The sequence below is a fragment of the Tremella mesenterica genome (genome assembly GCF_000271645.1).
Source record: "Tremella mesenterica DSM 1558 unplaced genomic scaffold TREMEscaffold_12, whole genome shotgun sequence".
NCBI lineage: Eukaryota > Fungi > Basidiomycota > Tremellomycetes > Tremellales > Tremellaceae > Tremella > Tremella mesenterica.
This window is the reverse complement of record NW_006711236.1, coordinates 291,657-307,246: the sequence shown is the minus strand read 5'-3', so window position 1 is coordinate 307,246 and position 15,590 is coordinate 291,657. Positions and strand designations below refer to the sequence as shown.

Genomic DNA, 15,590 nt, shown 5'->3' with positions numbered 1-15,590 from the left:
TAAAATACATATTTCACCACATGAAAGAGAACCACAACGGAGTTTATAAGCAAGATAAGTACTCAGCTGTTTGGTGATGACCATACACACCTGGTCCCCAGACTATCTTGCACACACTCATGAATAACCAACAATTGGGACATCCGGATAGGTCCAAGAAGAGACTCTTGGGTTAGTTTTGGAGGTCAGAGTTTCACACTGCTTGTGAAAGAGACACAATGGAGATAGTGGTACATAGAGTCATCAGTAGCACACACAAAGAAGAGGGGCTAAGCAGTGATTATAACACAATTTTGAAAAAGCTCTGGCTGTGTCCGGTCACCTCTGGAGGTGTACGCTTCTCCGGCTGGGTCCAAAGGGGGTATTTTGAACCGTGCAGCTCCGGAGCTGAACGTCTCCGGCTGTGTCCCTAACAAATCCAACTGCCCCCTGAATCATTGACTGAGAAGTTTGAGGGGCCAATTGGCTCCTAAAACTACTCAAGCATCAATCTGTGCAACCCTCTGCACGTGCACTACAGTATGTGGCACGGCACAAAGTAAGGTGGTGGACTTGTCAGTTTGAAACCCAAGTAACGCAAGAGATAGTCTCCTCAAATATTGACTGACGTTGAGGGATGCACCTATGCAACAGCCCTCTGACTGAGGAGGAGCACGAGTCTGAGCCCCATTCAGACTTTGATGTGGTACTCCTTTCTTCCTCATGTGAAATGTGACGCATATGTTGCCATATTGATTAATTCCGGGGCAGTGAGCTTAAAGGAGGAATTTGATGTGGAGTAAGAGCAGTAGAAAGGAGAGCCAGACGAAGGTCAAGTCCGCTCAAGGCTGGGGAGCTTGATAAGGCGCCCCTCTTCCTGACAGCGGCTCTCGCTTCTTCATCGTATTGTCATTTCGTGCACACCAAGACTACTCAACCCTTCTGAACATGGAACCTTACCAGTCCCGCCGTCACTCGCAGACGCTATCAAGACGGCGTTCAACACGCAGTGGTACTACTAATAGCACCCGGCGCCCCAGCTCAATGTGAGTCAGGATCTGTTGTTTGAGTGTGCTGATGGGAACAGAAATACCCTTATTCGTCCCGCGAATGATATCTTCTTCCTTGACTCCCACTCCCGAGTGCAGGACGCCACAGATACTCTAGATACTTGGACGCAAGATTGGACTGCTGACACGGTTGAAGACAGGAATTATGAAGCTGATGATTCAGACTTCACTTTGAATGACTCCGAACAAGAGTATCAGCCTCATGTAGAGTCTGGAAACGCTCATGCAGGAAATTTGGACTTTAGCATCCCATCACCCTTGCGAACTCGTGCACCCAGGCCGTTCTTGGGAGGTGGACCAACCCTCGAAGAGACTCAAGACAACTCCGTGGGCCGTCCAATGATCTCTGGATCCATCCACAGCTCCACTGCTGATACAGTTGTTCCCATCTTGCATCCAAATGAGAGTGGAAGTCTAAGTCAGTGAGTTTTGTATTCCTGTGTCTCAAATGACTGATTAGAGCTGACATGGTAGATTGCGAGTTGGCAGCAGACTTGAAGATGATGAGCTGATGTGGGAAGAAGGTCAAAATTTCACGGCTGGGTCAGCGGAGGAGGATATCCCGTTGGGAACATCTGGGCGTCCTCGGAAAGGGTCTTACCTACCCATACCTCACACCAGAGAGGTCAAGAGGAAGGGCTTCGAGACGTTCACTGATGATGATAGTGAGCCTGCGCAGAGCCCTGATAATGATAGTAGTTTTAATGAGAGATGGGAGAAGGTCAAGGCCAAGGGATCTTCCAAATTCTCGCATGGATGAGTATCTTGTTGGAGCATGGCATGAGTATAGTTTAGCTTGAGGATATGTAGACATGAGTGCTCAGTTGTGTTCCTAACATCACTGAACGGAGAGCCAAAGGGTGGAAAGCAGCCTCACCCACATGGGGGGTATATGTACGAGGCGGAACAATCTCAAGTCCAGTCCATTTCACGAGGCAGAAGAGTAGCTTCACCGTTGCGTGCAACTAAGGGGGGCCAATCCAGCATGATGTTATCATGTGCTTGGGTTATGGGTAAGGAAGGTCTACTCAAGTATGTAAATTGAAAGGTAAGCAGAGCCGACCTTTGATTTCCAAAGAAGCAATACAAGAGTTTAGCTGTAGGTGAGACCGCACATGTGTCAGGTATCACAAGTAAGGAAGACATAGGGAGTCAAGTGACACGGACCACTTATGATCGACCAGGTAGCCGGCTCCTTCACAGCCGGAGGATTGTTACTGAGCTTTCAGTCAGGGGATCAAGTCAAGATCTCACTCGAGGTGTGAATGACTGGTGAAGAGGGGGAACTAGGCAGTGGGGGAGAGGGGGAAAGGGGAGAGGAGGATAGATCTGTGTCAACAAAGGGGAAGAATAGCCTCGATCTTCACGGACGAAAGGCGCGACCACCGAGTCGGCCGGGGAGACGGGGGAAAGAGGGGTGGAGAGGAGCGGGGTACATCATAGTGGTGACCTTCTTTCTGCTAGCTCCCTTGATCCATTTGAGAGTTTGCCACTGGTTTCTTATAGGCCAGAAAGTTCAAAAGGGTTTACAGAGACCATGGGATCACTAATTCTTCATCAACTCAATCAATACAGAGAATTCTTCAACCAACATTCAATTCTGTCCTTTACTTACCCTTCAATTGACGGCTTTAGACCTCATTGAGCAGAAGTAATTGTGAATCACTTACTGTGAGCTCCATCTTTAGCAATCCGGGTGGCAAACAAATTGGCTTATGAGCAGCAACATGTCCGAAAAGGTGGAACCCAACCAGTCTGATTGGAGTATTGCACCCTCTTTGGAACGATACAGAAGATTGACCCAGGTCCCCTGCACTCAGTTACAGGAAAGAGTGCTCAGTATTCCGAAGAAGCCCGGACTTCCGGTTATCAACGCTATGATAGACCAATACCAAACGGCTTCCCTAAATTGGCTTTCACTAGAGGCAGGCAAAGTTAAGGGGCTCTCAGGGCTATTTGCTGCATCTTGTCTTGCTATACACCTTCCAGTATGGTGGAGAGCATGGTTACATTCCACAACAGCAGATGATCCTCTTTCGACTGTGTCTGCAATCTCGGCCATGATCAGAGGTCAAGGCTATGGGAACACAACACGACTGGGCCGAGATGCCAATATACAGATTGTGAACACTGATGTCCACTCAACTCTTGCCAAGTACCTGCCTCATGATGAGTGGGGTGATGTCAGCAATCTCATTAACAAATGTCTTGTACCCATCCGGGAACACCTTGTTTCAATGGAGGCTACATTGTCAGTTGCTCAGCAGCTCAGTGGAAAGAAGGAAGAACATTCGACCATGCCCACTGAAGCAGAGCCATCAAATGAAGCCAGGCTTGTGAGTATATGTCAAATGGTGGCAGGACACGGGTTTGACGAGATACGGCAGAAGAATGGTAATGCTCTGATGAGCTTCACAAAAGAGCTGAATATCCTTCAAGCACTGATTGATGCTCCTATGGTTTCAAGCGGCCCATTCAGGTCTGTATTGGACTCAGTAAACTCTGTTCATCATGCAGTCTCCGGACATTTGCACCCTTTGCCAGGGGATATCCATATGAGACCAAAAAAGCCCTGGTCTGACTTGATAGGTTCAGAAGTCCGAGATTACCTGTCTCAGGGGAATGTGAAGCAAGCTCTGGATTTCTGCCTGTCAGGACCACAAGTGATAAGGACACGTGATGCCTTGAATATTCTCTACGCTGCTCAATACTTTGCTGCAGTGGAAAAAAAGGCAGCAACATCCCTAGGAGTAAATGAAGGAAGAATGTCATCTGGGACAATTTACCTCGGTCCCACTCGTACCTTGGCCTACTTTTCACATCATTGTCAAAGGGATGGTGAAACCCTTGAAGGTTTGCTGCATGGATTGTATCAGACAATTCTGTCAAATCCCACAACAGATCCCTTGCGTAGTCTTCCAGGATTGGAATCTAGACTGGACAAACTTGTCCTTGATGTGGGTACAACAGTATACAATCCTTCAGCTACCTCTATCAAAGAGGAAGTGGACATGGGATTGCAGTCCATTGGGTTGTAACCGTTCCTCCCCTATACAGTGGCTGTCTAACGTTATCACTTTGAGAAGAAAGAAGGACTGATGAGATGCATGAGAGTGACAAATAGCATTCCGTCTCACTTTGCGCCAGAAGATCATTGTCAGGATTATAGTCCTCCACGGTCCTAGGTGTTTATAATGGGACTGGATCCAGTGCTCCTGAGTTCAATATCCACCTTTTATGTAGGGTTTAAGGCCCGTTACCTAGATCCTGACAATCTTTGGGCTGGACAGGGCTAAGGAGCTTGCATGCAAGTAGGTCACAGATGTCAAACACATACATGGGGTGTTTTATGTACAACAATTCCATACACTCATAACAATCAATAGCAAAGTTGGTATGGTGAGTGAATGGCACATGAACTGGCATCCCTCAGACCTCTCATGGCTTCACTTCCAATCCCGCCTTCGCAGGCCCATTGATAACCTCACCTTTACAAGTAAACCTCGAACCATGAATCGGACAATCGAACGATTTCTCCGACTTGTTCCATCCCACTATACCCTTCAAATGAGGACAAATCGCCGTCATCTTGTGTACCTCACCTTGTTCGTCCTTATACACCGCTACAGGATTAATACCATCCCTCACTACATCCCCTTGACCAGGGACAAGATCTTCAATATCCGTGATACTTTTCGAACATGTTGTCAACCATTTAGCGTAGTATACTTGATCGGTAAGATTTTCTTTGATGACATGAGGAAGTGTTTGAACGGCTTGTCTGAGGAAACTTGAACTGTGTTGACGTGAAGGGAAGAATGTGTGTGCCCATTGATTTTCTCGTTTGAGAATGAGATCGGTAATTATCAATCCGCCGATGGCTGCGTATGTGAGACCATCACCGTTGTCGCCGGTATGAATGTGTTGAGGACACGGCCGGAGACGTGCACCTCCGGAGCTGCATGGCTCAAAACCCCCCTCTTGGACCCGGCCAGAGAACCATGCAGCTCCAGAGGGGTCCAGACACGGCCGGAGCATTTTCGCTCTTATCATCCCCAAGCTCTCCACATACATAAATCACAGTACAGATATCCTGTGGTACCATCTTCTGGACTCTTGGAGTCATGGTGGTCTGGCCCCACAACTTAAAATCTACAACACTGCAACAATTACCTATGATACATCACCATTAAAATCCCCCCTGGTTCAAGATATTGGCTGACCTTCTTGCCAAATACAGCGTGTGATGATAAACAGCACTTTAGTGGTCACCTCTTACACTTGTCTCAATAGAGCATCTGCTCTTTGGAGCTACCAACACTGTCTTGTATGGCGTGGAGGAGCTGTTATTGATGTTTCTCTGAATGGGAATGGCTAAAGGGAGTGTTCCGCTCCAGAGTGGTACATCTCTGGCTGGGAACGATCAGGTCCGTGCAGCTCCGGAGGTGCACGTCTCCGGCCGTGTCCCTAACAAATGTAGACGTTTTTCTCGCCTGGGTTGAGACCGATGTAGGCGATTCTGAGGTCAGTGAAACACTGCGTTTTGTTCGTTCCAGTGGAAGGATAATTAGGTTCAAATCAAGTCAGAGATGAGTCCCAACGAGGAATAGGAAAGGAAATAGTGAACAAGGAGATTGGATGAGAGAATAGAAAGTGAATTTACGGAAGATAGGTACGTGAAAGAAAAAAAAAGCCCAGGAGAAGATGCCACTCACCCATCAGCGGAATCGGCAATCTGACCACTCCATTTATATTCGACATCCTCCACACTAGTCCATCTCTCCCTTGTCCACCTCTCTAAACGTTGATACCTCTCATCGTAATCATCATGCTGACCAACCTTCTCATCTTCCCCCCCAACAACCAACAAACTATATCCTTCTTCCTTGTGTGGAGTTACACGGATATAATGATACGGATCGCCCATATCCCACCAGAGCGCTTCCTTATCTTTGGTAGAAATAGTCTCCGTACGGATTTTCATGGCAATGGCGTAAGTCCTGAAAGCTTCAAGTCGTTCGATCATGATCAACTGGAATATCAACACCCAACTTTTCTCACTTTTTTAGTTAATCACTCACTTTCTGGAGAGGGACATTGGTAGCCATGACCAAAACCTCCGCTTCGATGGTTTTCTCATTTTCCAAAGTAATCTTCACTCCCACTTCCGTTTCTTCATGATTCATATACCTTGTTTTCTCATGGATTTCTCCTCCCATATCGGCGACGATCTTGGCTAGAGAACGGATGTATTTGGTAGGATGAAAAGTCGCTTGATTTTCGAATTTTATAGCTTGTCCAGATTCAAAACCTTTGATCCCAGCATCATCTACTAGACATACGTCTAATTTTCCAGTATCTTTAGCAGCGTTGTATACGTCTTTGAGAGTGTTTGTTGCATAGTCTTTTGAAGTGGGTGGAAGACCTTGGAACATGTATCCAGGAAGACGGACAAAGTCACATCTGATCTTATGGTTTTTTACGATCGTGGCGATACGTTCTATAGCAGCTTGTTGAGCCGCAGCAATACTGGCCGTTCCTTCTTTTCCATGTAGACTCTATGTAGTCAGATAACAGAAGCGTTTGAGGAATGAAAGTGACTTACGAGAAAGTCATTGTATTGGTTATCCACGGAAAGATGTCCAGTAGTACGACCAGTTTCACCAGATCCGATTTCTACTGGTCAGTACCGGTATCAACAGGAAAAGATCAAGAGTCCACCAATGAAGATAGACAAAAGGAGTTGCACGGACTCGATGAGGCTCTGACTGGTGATGAACGCGCATTAGCACTTGGGCGTGTGAGAAATGATGTAGAGAGAACAGGAGATGTATGACTCACTTCCATCTTCCAACAATACAACCTTCTTTCCCTCCCTGGACAACTCATAAGCTATCTGCAATCCTGCAATACCTCCACCAACAACCACAACCTCCGTTTTCTTATCACTTTCCAAACTTGGATACTCTGATTGTGTGTTGGAAGAAAGTAAGTCATCTCTTTCCAACCAAACTTCACATCAGCCTCGGACCCTCTGCGAAAAGAAGTTGTAAGACATACCGGTAGGGTTAGCTCCGGAAGTATTTATTCCTGACATGTTTCTTTTTGTGTAATTCCTGGGGCGAAGGGTTGTGGTACGGAACGGTTTAATGTGTGTGAGTTTGAAAAGGATGAAAAGTGATCTGGTATGGGGGAAGAGCATGAAAGGTTGTTGAACAAGTATAAGTCCATGATATGAGGTTTATGTACTTTCCATCGCAGCGTCATTTCATACGTTACAAGTGGGACGGCATGACGACCAATCGACCAATCAGGTTGATCGCGATGCGGAGACGATCGGCGAGTCGTCATGATCGTTGACATGTCGTCACGGCGATCAGCTAGGAAGGTACAGTAGGAACGGGGTCTGGGGATAGAATATGGGGCTCCACGGGACCTCCACGCGTCATGTGGGGTTAGTCACCTCGTCTCTGATGCCGAGCCCGAGAAGACATCATGTGAGGTGTCTAGGCGCTTCGTGCTTAGTGTATGGTGCTTGATTGGTGTAGGGTGGTGGGGAGTTCACAGATCACAGAGTAGGGAGGTGCACTCACAAAGCTCTGGGAAGAGTCACAGATAGACGGCAGATAACAACTGACCACGCAGCCAGCAGGTCAGGTTCGTGCATACGCGATAATCAATTCACCTGTCGTGGGTCACAGTCTCACCATCACCAAACTTGCATCGTTGAGACTCCCAAAACCCTCCGAGACCATTCTGTTCAACACAAACACCTGATTGATTAAACGTAAGAAGACGATTACATGTACATTCAAATGGGCATAGCGCATTTCGCACTGAGGTTGATTTGGACAGCCTTGATCTCGGTATAATTCTCCAATGCGTATGGTCCACATTCCCTACCGATACCTACGAGTCAGCTGCATACCACAACCTCCAATTGACCAAACAAACAGAACGGGTGATTTGGGGATAATTATTTGTGGCGTGGATGAGTCCAAGGAGTGATGAGATAGATGATTGAGAATAAGAGGTTGTTGCTATGACTCACCTGACTCCCTAAAACCACCGAATGGGACTTGCGGGTGCAGCTCATTATAACAATTCACCCATACAGTCCCTGCTTTTAACAATGCTGAAACACGATGAGCTCGACTAAGATCCTGAGTGAAGACACCGGAAGCAAGACCGTATGTTGTATCATTCGCAGCAGCGATGACTTCTTCCTCTGTATCGAAGGCGGTAACAACGATAACCGGTCCAAAGATCTCTTCTCGTGCAATTTTCATGTTGGAAGTGACATCGCCAAAAACGGTCTAGGTGTCAGCGACAGGGGTGGATGTCGATATGCTGGGACATACCGGTTCAATGAAGAAGCCAGCTTTGCCGACCCGTTGTCCACCATGGAGAACCTTGGCGCCCTCTTGTTTACCGCATTCGACGTAGTGCATGATTCGGTCATATTGTACTTGAGAGACTTGCGGCCCTTGATACGAATCGGGGTCAAAGGGGTCGCTAAAAGTCAGGACGATACTCATCGCAGATCAGTCGTACCTCCGAAGGATTACAGCGCGGGGTAGGAAGAGCGGGGGACGTCAGGAAAACTGTATAATAGTCTTGATGGAAGAAGAAGCTGAGAATGTGACAGAGAGGAAAGTAATGGGAGGATCATTAGGGACATGGTGAGTGATGAATTATAAGTCACTGAAGTGACTTCACTCACCCGACTTTGATTCGTGAGGTCGCCTCCTGGAATCGCTGAATGAACTTGTCGTAGATGCCCTTCTGGACGAATAGCCTCGAGCCGGCGCACTAGAAATGAGCATGGCGGGGGAGAAATTTGGGGGTGGCTACTTACGCAAGTTTGTCCGTGATTGAAACTGAACCTGTCAGTAACGTCCCACCACGCCTTCAGCCGAGTATTCCGAGGCCATGCGAAGGTAGATTTGGGGGCATAATGGGTGAAGGGACAAAATCAAGAATGGGAATGGGGGCGGATGCGTGGAGAAGGAATGACCCAAAGTGAATCTTAGGAGCAAAATGTTTGTTCGACTCGGAAGCCGTAGGTCATGAATCCTTTCAACAGGGTGGAATTGAGGGCAGAGTCGACTTGAAACTCACAAGATACCCTGGGCAGCATACTTGACCGCCTCTTCAAAATCGCAATCGTCAAAGATGATGTTGGCCCCTTTTCCTCCCAGCTCCAGAGTCACCTTCTTGATATTGGACTTCGAAGCCTCTTCCATGACTTTTCGACCGACGGGTGTTGAACCGGTGAAAGCTACCTTGTCTACTCCAGGATGAGAGGCGATGGCATTCCCGACTGTGGGGCCGTATCTGAAGGTCAGTGAGTTCCCGTGTCTCTTCCTCCTTCTCCGCCAGCTCCTCATCCTTTTCTTCTTGCATGACTTCTCACTCCTGCCTCGGTATTTAGCTTCTGACAGCTCTACATACACCTTGAATGATGCCTATATGTATGGGGTGGAAGACAAGATGAAAAGAAGGGAATGTCTTGACTCACCCCGTGATAACATTCACCACCCCGTCTGGAATCCCAGACTCTTTGATGAGCTTCGTCATATACATAGCCGTCAACGGAGTGAGCTCCGAAGGTTTGATGACAATAGTACAGCCCGTCGCAAGAGCTGGAGCCACTTTCCAAGAGAACATGTAAAGGGGCTATGTGTCAACTTGTTATATATATTGACAAAAGAGATGCGAACGAAGTTCCAGGGAACTGGACGTCAGCAACTGTTATTCTTTCTACCCAAGTGAGACTTTGTAGATGGATTCGGAACATGATATGGAGAGTCCCATAAGTATAGGTATCCATGTCAATTGTGAGGTGAAGGAAGGAACCTGACTAATTTGTCCACAAACACCAACGGGTTCATGTCGAGTATACACGAATTTGGTAGGTACTACCTCCAAAACCTTGCCCTCGATTTTATCTGCCCATCCGCCGTAGTATCGGAATGTAGCTGCTGACTCGGTCACCTATTGATCAGCCCATCTCGTGATCTACCGTAGCTATTTGACATGATCATCCAAATATGAAGGTCACTCAAACGCTTTGGACTTCAATATCAGAGATAGTGCTAAAGAGGTATTGTCAATGACGATAAGGGGAAATATAGAGTTATGAATGCCCAACATGGATGTGAGGAATGTGGGAAGATTGGCCTCACATCAAAAGCTTTTGCAGCTGTGAAAGTCTTGCCATTATCAAGAGCTTCAAGACTTGCCAATATATCCAAATCACGTTCTATCAGAGTTGCTAATTTGAGAAGATATTTTCCCCTAGTGGGTCCATCACAATTAAGTCCCCAAGTGGTTTCGAAGGCTTTGTGTGCTGCTTTGACAGCTAGATCCACATCCGCTGGCATTCCCTCGGGAATAGATACGAGAGTTTCTCCAGTGGTAGGATTGATGACACTCCACATCAGTTATGCCACATTCCACCAATACCACTCGCCACAAAGAAGGAAAGAAGGGAAAAGGTAAACTCACTCAATGGTCTTTGCATTCTTATCCGCTGAAGTACCCCACTGGCCATTGACGAAGACTCCGATAGGTACCTCAACTTTCCCTTTGAAAGCAGAATGGTCAAAATGATGAGCGAAGACAGGACCTGACATGATGGTATGTGTTGTTTTGAATGGTGATGGGGTTAGTTGATGAGGGTAGAGGTTATATACGTCGTCGTCGTCGTCGACCCCCACCGAGTCACCGATCTTTTCGGTTATTCAAATGCTATAAGACCGGACGCTCGGACCGCGGGCCGTCAAGTGCGGAGCGGCTACAGTACTCCAGCTATACAGCATAGAGGCGAAATCAGGCGGGAGAGCAGAGAAGCTTCGAAGAGAAGAGAGCTAGGGAGTGAAGGGCAGGATCGCCTGATGTCGCCACGGGCAAGATCCGGAGGCTACGCATACCGGAGCCCCACAGATTTCATTAAGCGGATCCTTTGGCCGAAGCCCGGATAAGGTCCTAGGGTGGAGGATATATTCATATTTCACTTTCTTACTATTTTATCCCACTATCACGTGACTATACCATCAACCGCATCTCGAAGCAGTTCTGAAAGGAGATGTTGCTTCTACGTTGAAATCGATACACTCATCTCGTATGAAATGGATCAAGTGAGTGGGTTTTATGACCTGGAGGAGCTGTGAAATGATGATCAGAACGCATTCAGATCTTTACTTTCTGCTCCGCGTCCTGATGGAAGTAGTTCCAGCAAGAAGGTCCTCGGTGCAGCTGTGCCCAAACGAGGATGGGGGATCAAGCCTTCGAAAGAGAAGGAGAAGTTGTGAGTCGACCATTTACTTACTACATCTCATTTCCTTCCCTTCCTTTCTAAGCTGCTACCCAGCTGCAGCTCCTCCTGGGGGTCAGAGAAGTGAAATCTATAAGCTGAGAACTGGAGGATGAGCTTGATACTGTGCTGTATTTGACATGTTTGGCGAGAAGCGAATGATAGAGTTAATGTTGATGTTGAGGTATAAAAAGCCCTCAGACGGCGAGAAAGAAAGTAATGCCGGTTCTAGCGCTCCGGCCTTTGCTCCCAGACAACACCACAAAAAGTCTCTGATGCAAGATGAGAAATATAAAGACAGAGCTGAGATGCGACGGAAGGGAGTCGACGATGAATTTAAAGATGTGCGTGTGCCCCTCCACTTCGATCTTCTTTAGCCTTCGTTGTCTCTCTCCTCTTTTCACCTTCTCTTGCTCCTGGCATTTCGTTTGTGCAGCCATTCTCTTCCTTTTCAAGATGCAGAGTGTGCCGGCTTTATCAACATCACGAGAATCCGCAGAGGCAAATGTTCCCTACGTCCATTGGCCACTGTGCTTGCGGACGTAGAAAACCTCAAGCGCGGTGAGTGGGAATTAGTGTATAGGGAGGGCAGTCAAAGGAGAGGAAGACGAGGTACATGAATTATCAACACGAACATCACATTGATGATTAGGTGGAAAAGCTTCTACAAGAATTCGAATCTCGTAAAGCTGCCGCTCCAGAGGAGGCCGATCAAATTGAAGAAACCCGTAAATATCTCGGTGGCGATGCCCAACATTCTATCCTCGTAAAAGGTCTGGATTACGCTTTGCTAGCAGCGAGAAAAGCTGAGTTGGCGAGGGAGAAAGAAGGTCAAGCGGATGAAGATTTGGATCAGCTCGCTAGAGAGATAAAGGGGCAAAAAAAGGTGAAGGTCGAGGAGGTGAAGAAAAAAGAAGAAAAGTTAGGGAAAGGGGTAAGCAATTCCCCTTTATATCAAAATCGGGCTGATGTGGGGTCAGTTTAAGAGTATAGCTCAGAAAGAAGATGTTCCAAAGGAGAAGAAGAAGAAGAAAAAGAAGAAAGTTGTTGCTCATCATGTCACTCTCCCTACGGCTTCTGCATTATCTGCTTCTTCTGCAACAGTACCTCATGTGTTGGCCGAGGCGGAAGTCCTCGCCCCGAGAAATGCGCCGGCTGAACAGGAGACAAGAATTACAAAAACCATCGAAGCAGACGAGGACGATGAAGATATTTTTGTAGATGCGGGATCGTATGATCTTCATGCGGCTGTAGGATCGTCAGAATCGGATGGATCTGATGTGGAAAAGTTGGGGCGTTCACCACCAGGATCCGGTGGGAGGATCAGATTGAATACCAGATCGAAGTCACGATCTCGGTCGTCAGAAAGGCGCACGCGTGGTAGGGGAAGACACATGGAAGGCGAACGAACCAGAAGCTACGGGGGAGAGAGGCACGACGAGTACAGAGATGACAGAGAGACGGGCGAGTACCGTGGGTACAGAGAAGAAGAAGATGAGAGGGGTTACAAAAGAGACGATCGAAGAGATCCTGAAGATATGAATTTGAGCTCAAGTCGTCGTCGGAGGGATCCAAAAGATGATGTGGACCAGTATCGCAGGTGGGATCGCAAAGATTACGACGACTACGATCAAGAAGAAGGTCACAGGAATCGAAACTACCGTCACAATTCCAGGTCTCCCTCTCCCGACTATAAACGTCCTCGGTATTCTTCATCTCCCCATTCTCACCACATGTCACACAAGTACGACGATCACTCAAACAATTCCCCTTTAACGAGGATGTCTCCTAATCCATCACGTCACTCTCCTCCTAGGGACAAATCCCCTCCAAGGAAAAGAGCTCGTACAAGATCTATAACACCTAACATCTTCCAACCTTCTCTATCTTCTCGTTCACCTTCTCCTTCCTCGGACGTAGATCTACCAGGTGGTAGACTCCAACCATTATCATCCACATCCATTTTAGACGTCCGTTCTTTCCTTCAAGCCGATGCTACCGAAGCGATATTGGATGAGAAGAAATTGCGAAAAGCGGAATGGCGTGCGAAACAAGGTTTGGGAGTTCAAGAAGGGGTGAATTTGGAGAAATTGAGAGAGAGAGCTAAAGGAAAGGAAAAAGATAGGATGAACAAAGATTATATGGATGTTATGAATAGACTTAATAAGAAGAATGGGGTTGGGGAAGGGAATGATGTTGGTGATGGTACGGATGAACATCAGAGAGGTGAAGGGGAAGGAGGAGGGAAAGGAAGAAACAAGATAGAGGATGATTGGGCGGTGGGGAAACGTCGTTAATGTTAACAACATGTGAGAACGTGAGTAGATTAAAGAAATTGGATATGAATTGACATGTCATCAGTTAGAATGAGACTTACAATGCATTGCTAGTATGGTTGATTCAGGTCCAACTTTTTTTATGATATCTGTAAATTGTAGTATCATACTCTCCTCCTGTTTTGACGTCTGCTTTTCATCCGTAGTGTCAATTATGCATGCCGTTTGCCCACAGAGATTCTATATCCTTGGACCAAGAACTCAATCTTTGATTCTTCTTCATCAGCGAATTCCAAACAGAGACAATGAGGTATGAGAAGAACAAAATTGAGCGGTATGGCCTCATGTTGACTTGGAAGGAAAAAACGGGGAAAAAGAAGAGATGGTTTGAAGTTGATAGTGAATTTCTGGAGAGGAAAAAGGAAAATGGACGAAAAGTGTCAAGAGTGATGGTGAGAGAAGATACATACAAGGTTATATTGAATCCTGCGCAGAAAAGAGACAAACCTTCTATCCCATCTGTTATGTTGAACATTAAATAATCTACGTCCTATTCCATTAGCTCATAATCTCTCTTTGACATTTGGATTTCCTCCTGGTCAAATTCCTAATTGCCCTCTGTCTATTCGTCTAATTCTATGTGATCCTCTCTTCATCCTTCTTGTCCTGTTTATTATACGACTATGTAAACTCTCTTAGATTTTCAAAATTCCCTTTTTTCAACTACCATGCGACTTCTTTTCCACTTCGAGCAGAACATTGAGAAGAGTAGACGGGTACAGCTCTGAATAGGAACATGATTGGATTCGAGGAAAGTGAATGGAATATGAGAAAAAGATGGTAGGGTCCAAAACCACGAAGTATGAAGTGGATTATTGAATGGGGTCGGTGTGATAGGGAACTAGGGGAGGGGGAGGGGAAGGTGACTTACACTATCAAGAGTTTTAAATTCGTATTTATATATGCTCAGTTGATCTGAGGGGATAGGACATGAAGTATATTCACATGCATCCTGTTGTCAACTTCTCCCAATAACCCAATTATCTCACATTCCAGTAACACAAATGTCAATGAGATCCGGATTATCATCTAATTAAGAGTCGAAGGGCGAGAAAGGGGAGTTCGGTGTGAAATGATAAGTATTTGTGAAGCAAAGGAGATTGAATACATACGAAACTTTGGCCGGAATAAGGATATGATATTATCCCTTGACCTAAACTCTCATTTGAAGAATAAGCCACAAGGTTGTTTCTTGGGTTCGAAGATGAGGTTTGAGGTGTGAAATGAATGGTAATTGTGTAATTCCTTCATTTCAGTCAAGCTCGTTTCTCAAGGCGCTACTTTCCCCCTTTCCTCCTCAACACCATGTTAAACTCAAAGTCCTCGGTTTGTCTCTCAGGTAAAAGGTGATCGACCAGTTCACCTCGTGATTAGAAACCTTGTTGAGTGTGAAGACACACATTGGCGGACCGATGACCTTTGAATGGTGGAGTGACAATGATTGACGAACGAATGGTGGACTCACAATCCAGAATGAAATTCACATATCTCCCCGTCCGGAGCAGAACAAGGATCTATATTGATACTATCCACCGTCCCACTAGCCGCACAAGTGTCAAAAGGTGTTGATCTCCCCAAAGAACTAGATTGAGATGACCAACCGCCTTCTATTGAGTGGTCGCTGGAAGTTTGGGAAGATAATGGTCGGAATGGTGCTTGTGAATTTTGGCGTGGTAAAAGATTGTTTCTGTTGAGAAAAGGCGTAGGTGAGGCAAAGACAAGGTTTGAAAATAAGACTAAGAAGAAAGTTTCAATGGATACCATTTTGCCTATTGCCAAAACGTAAAGGTGAATTCTAAACGTGTACCAGACCTCAAAGAATGGAGTGATGAGGCTTAAAAGAGGAATGGGTATGTTTGAATTTGACCAGCAGATGGACGCTCAGCG

General features: G+C 46.4%; 6 protein-coding genes across 6 annotated transcripts; 3 read left to right on the top strand and 3 right to left on the bottom strand.

Annotated features, from left to right (window-relative positions):
* Positions 1-218: 218 nt before the first annotated feature.
* Positions 219-2,314, top strand: TREMEDRAFT_64809 (uncharacterized protein; the record flags this gene model as incomplete). The annotated part of the gene is made up of 7 exons (XM_007007032.1): positions 219-361; positions 450-554; positions 943-1,025; positions 1,213-1,471; positions 1,524-1,770; positions 1,903-2,085; positions 2,234-2,314. 7 exons carry the CDS (start codon positions 219-221, stop codon positions 2,312-2,314), a joined length of 1,101 nt encoding a protein of 366 aa, XP_007007094.1.
* A 462-nt stretch (positions 2,315-2,776) lies between these two features.
* On the top strand, positions 2,777-4,087 carry TREMEDRAFT_64808 (uncharacterized protein; the record flags this gene model as incomplete). Its single annotated transcript, XM_007007031.1, has 1 exon — positions 2,777-4,087. The coding sequence occupies one exon, from the start codon at positions 2,777-2,779 to the stop codon at positions 4,085-4,087; it is 1,311 nt and encodes a 436-aa protein (XP_007007093.1).
* Positions 4,088-4,487: 400 nt separating this feature from the next.
* TREMEDRAFT_69918 (uncharacterized protein) lies at positions 4,488-7,146 on the bottom strand (the record flags this gene model as incomplete). The annotated part of the gene is made up of 7 exons (XM_007007154.1): positions 4,488-4,999; positions 5,522-5,568; positions 5,765-6,081; positions 6,131-6,607; positions 6,655-6,725; positions 6,891-7,016; positions 7,110-7,146. 7 exons carry the CDS (start codon positions 7,144-7,146, stop codon positions 4,488-4,490), a joined length of 1,587 nt encoding a protein of 528 aa, XP_007007216.1.
* A 714-nt stretch (positions 7,147-7,860) lies between these two features.
* On the bottom strand, positions 7,861-10,687 carry TREMEDRAFT_34131 (uncharacterized protein; the record flags this gene model as incomplete). The annotated part of the gene is made up of 11 exons (XM_007006912.1): positions 7,861-7,958; positions 8,101-8,365; positions 8,411-8,564; positions 8,773-8,861; positions 8,908-8,929; positions 9,171-9,386; positions 9,571-9,728; positions 9,773-9,786; positions 9,914-10,046; positions 10,238-10,484; positions 10,560-10,687. The coding sequence occupies 11 exons, from the start codon at positions 10,685-10,687 to the stop codon at positions 7,861-7,863; spliced, it is 1,524 nt and encodes a 507-aa protein (XP_007006974.1).
* Positions 10,688-11,182: 495 nt separating this feature from the next.
* On the top strand, positions 11,183-13,664 carry TREMEDRAFT_64804 (uncharacterized protein; the record flags this gene model as incomplete). Its single annotated transcript, XM_007007030.1, has 5 exons — positions 11,183-11,191; positions 11,237-11,361; positions 11,552-11,711; positions 12,020-12,301; positions 12,348-13,664. The coding sequence occupies 5 exons, from the start codon at positions 11,183-11,185 to the stop codon at positions 13,662-13,664; spliced, it is 1,893 nt and encodes a 630-aa protein (XP_007007092.1).
* Positions 13,665-13,855: 191 nt separating this feature from the next.
* TREMEDRAFT_64803 (uncharacterized protein) lies at positions 13,856-15,467 on the bottom strand (the record flags this gene model as incomplete). The annotated part of the gene is made up of 4 exons (XM_007007029.1): positions 13,856-13,917; positions 14,151-14,193; positions 14,816-14,948; positions 15,169-15,467. 4 exons carry the CDS (start codon positions 15,465-15,467, stop codon positions 13,856-13,858), a joined length of 537 nt encoding a protein of 178 aa, XP_007007091.1.
* Positions 15,468-15,590: the final 123 nt, after the last annotated feature.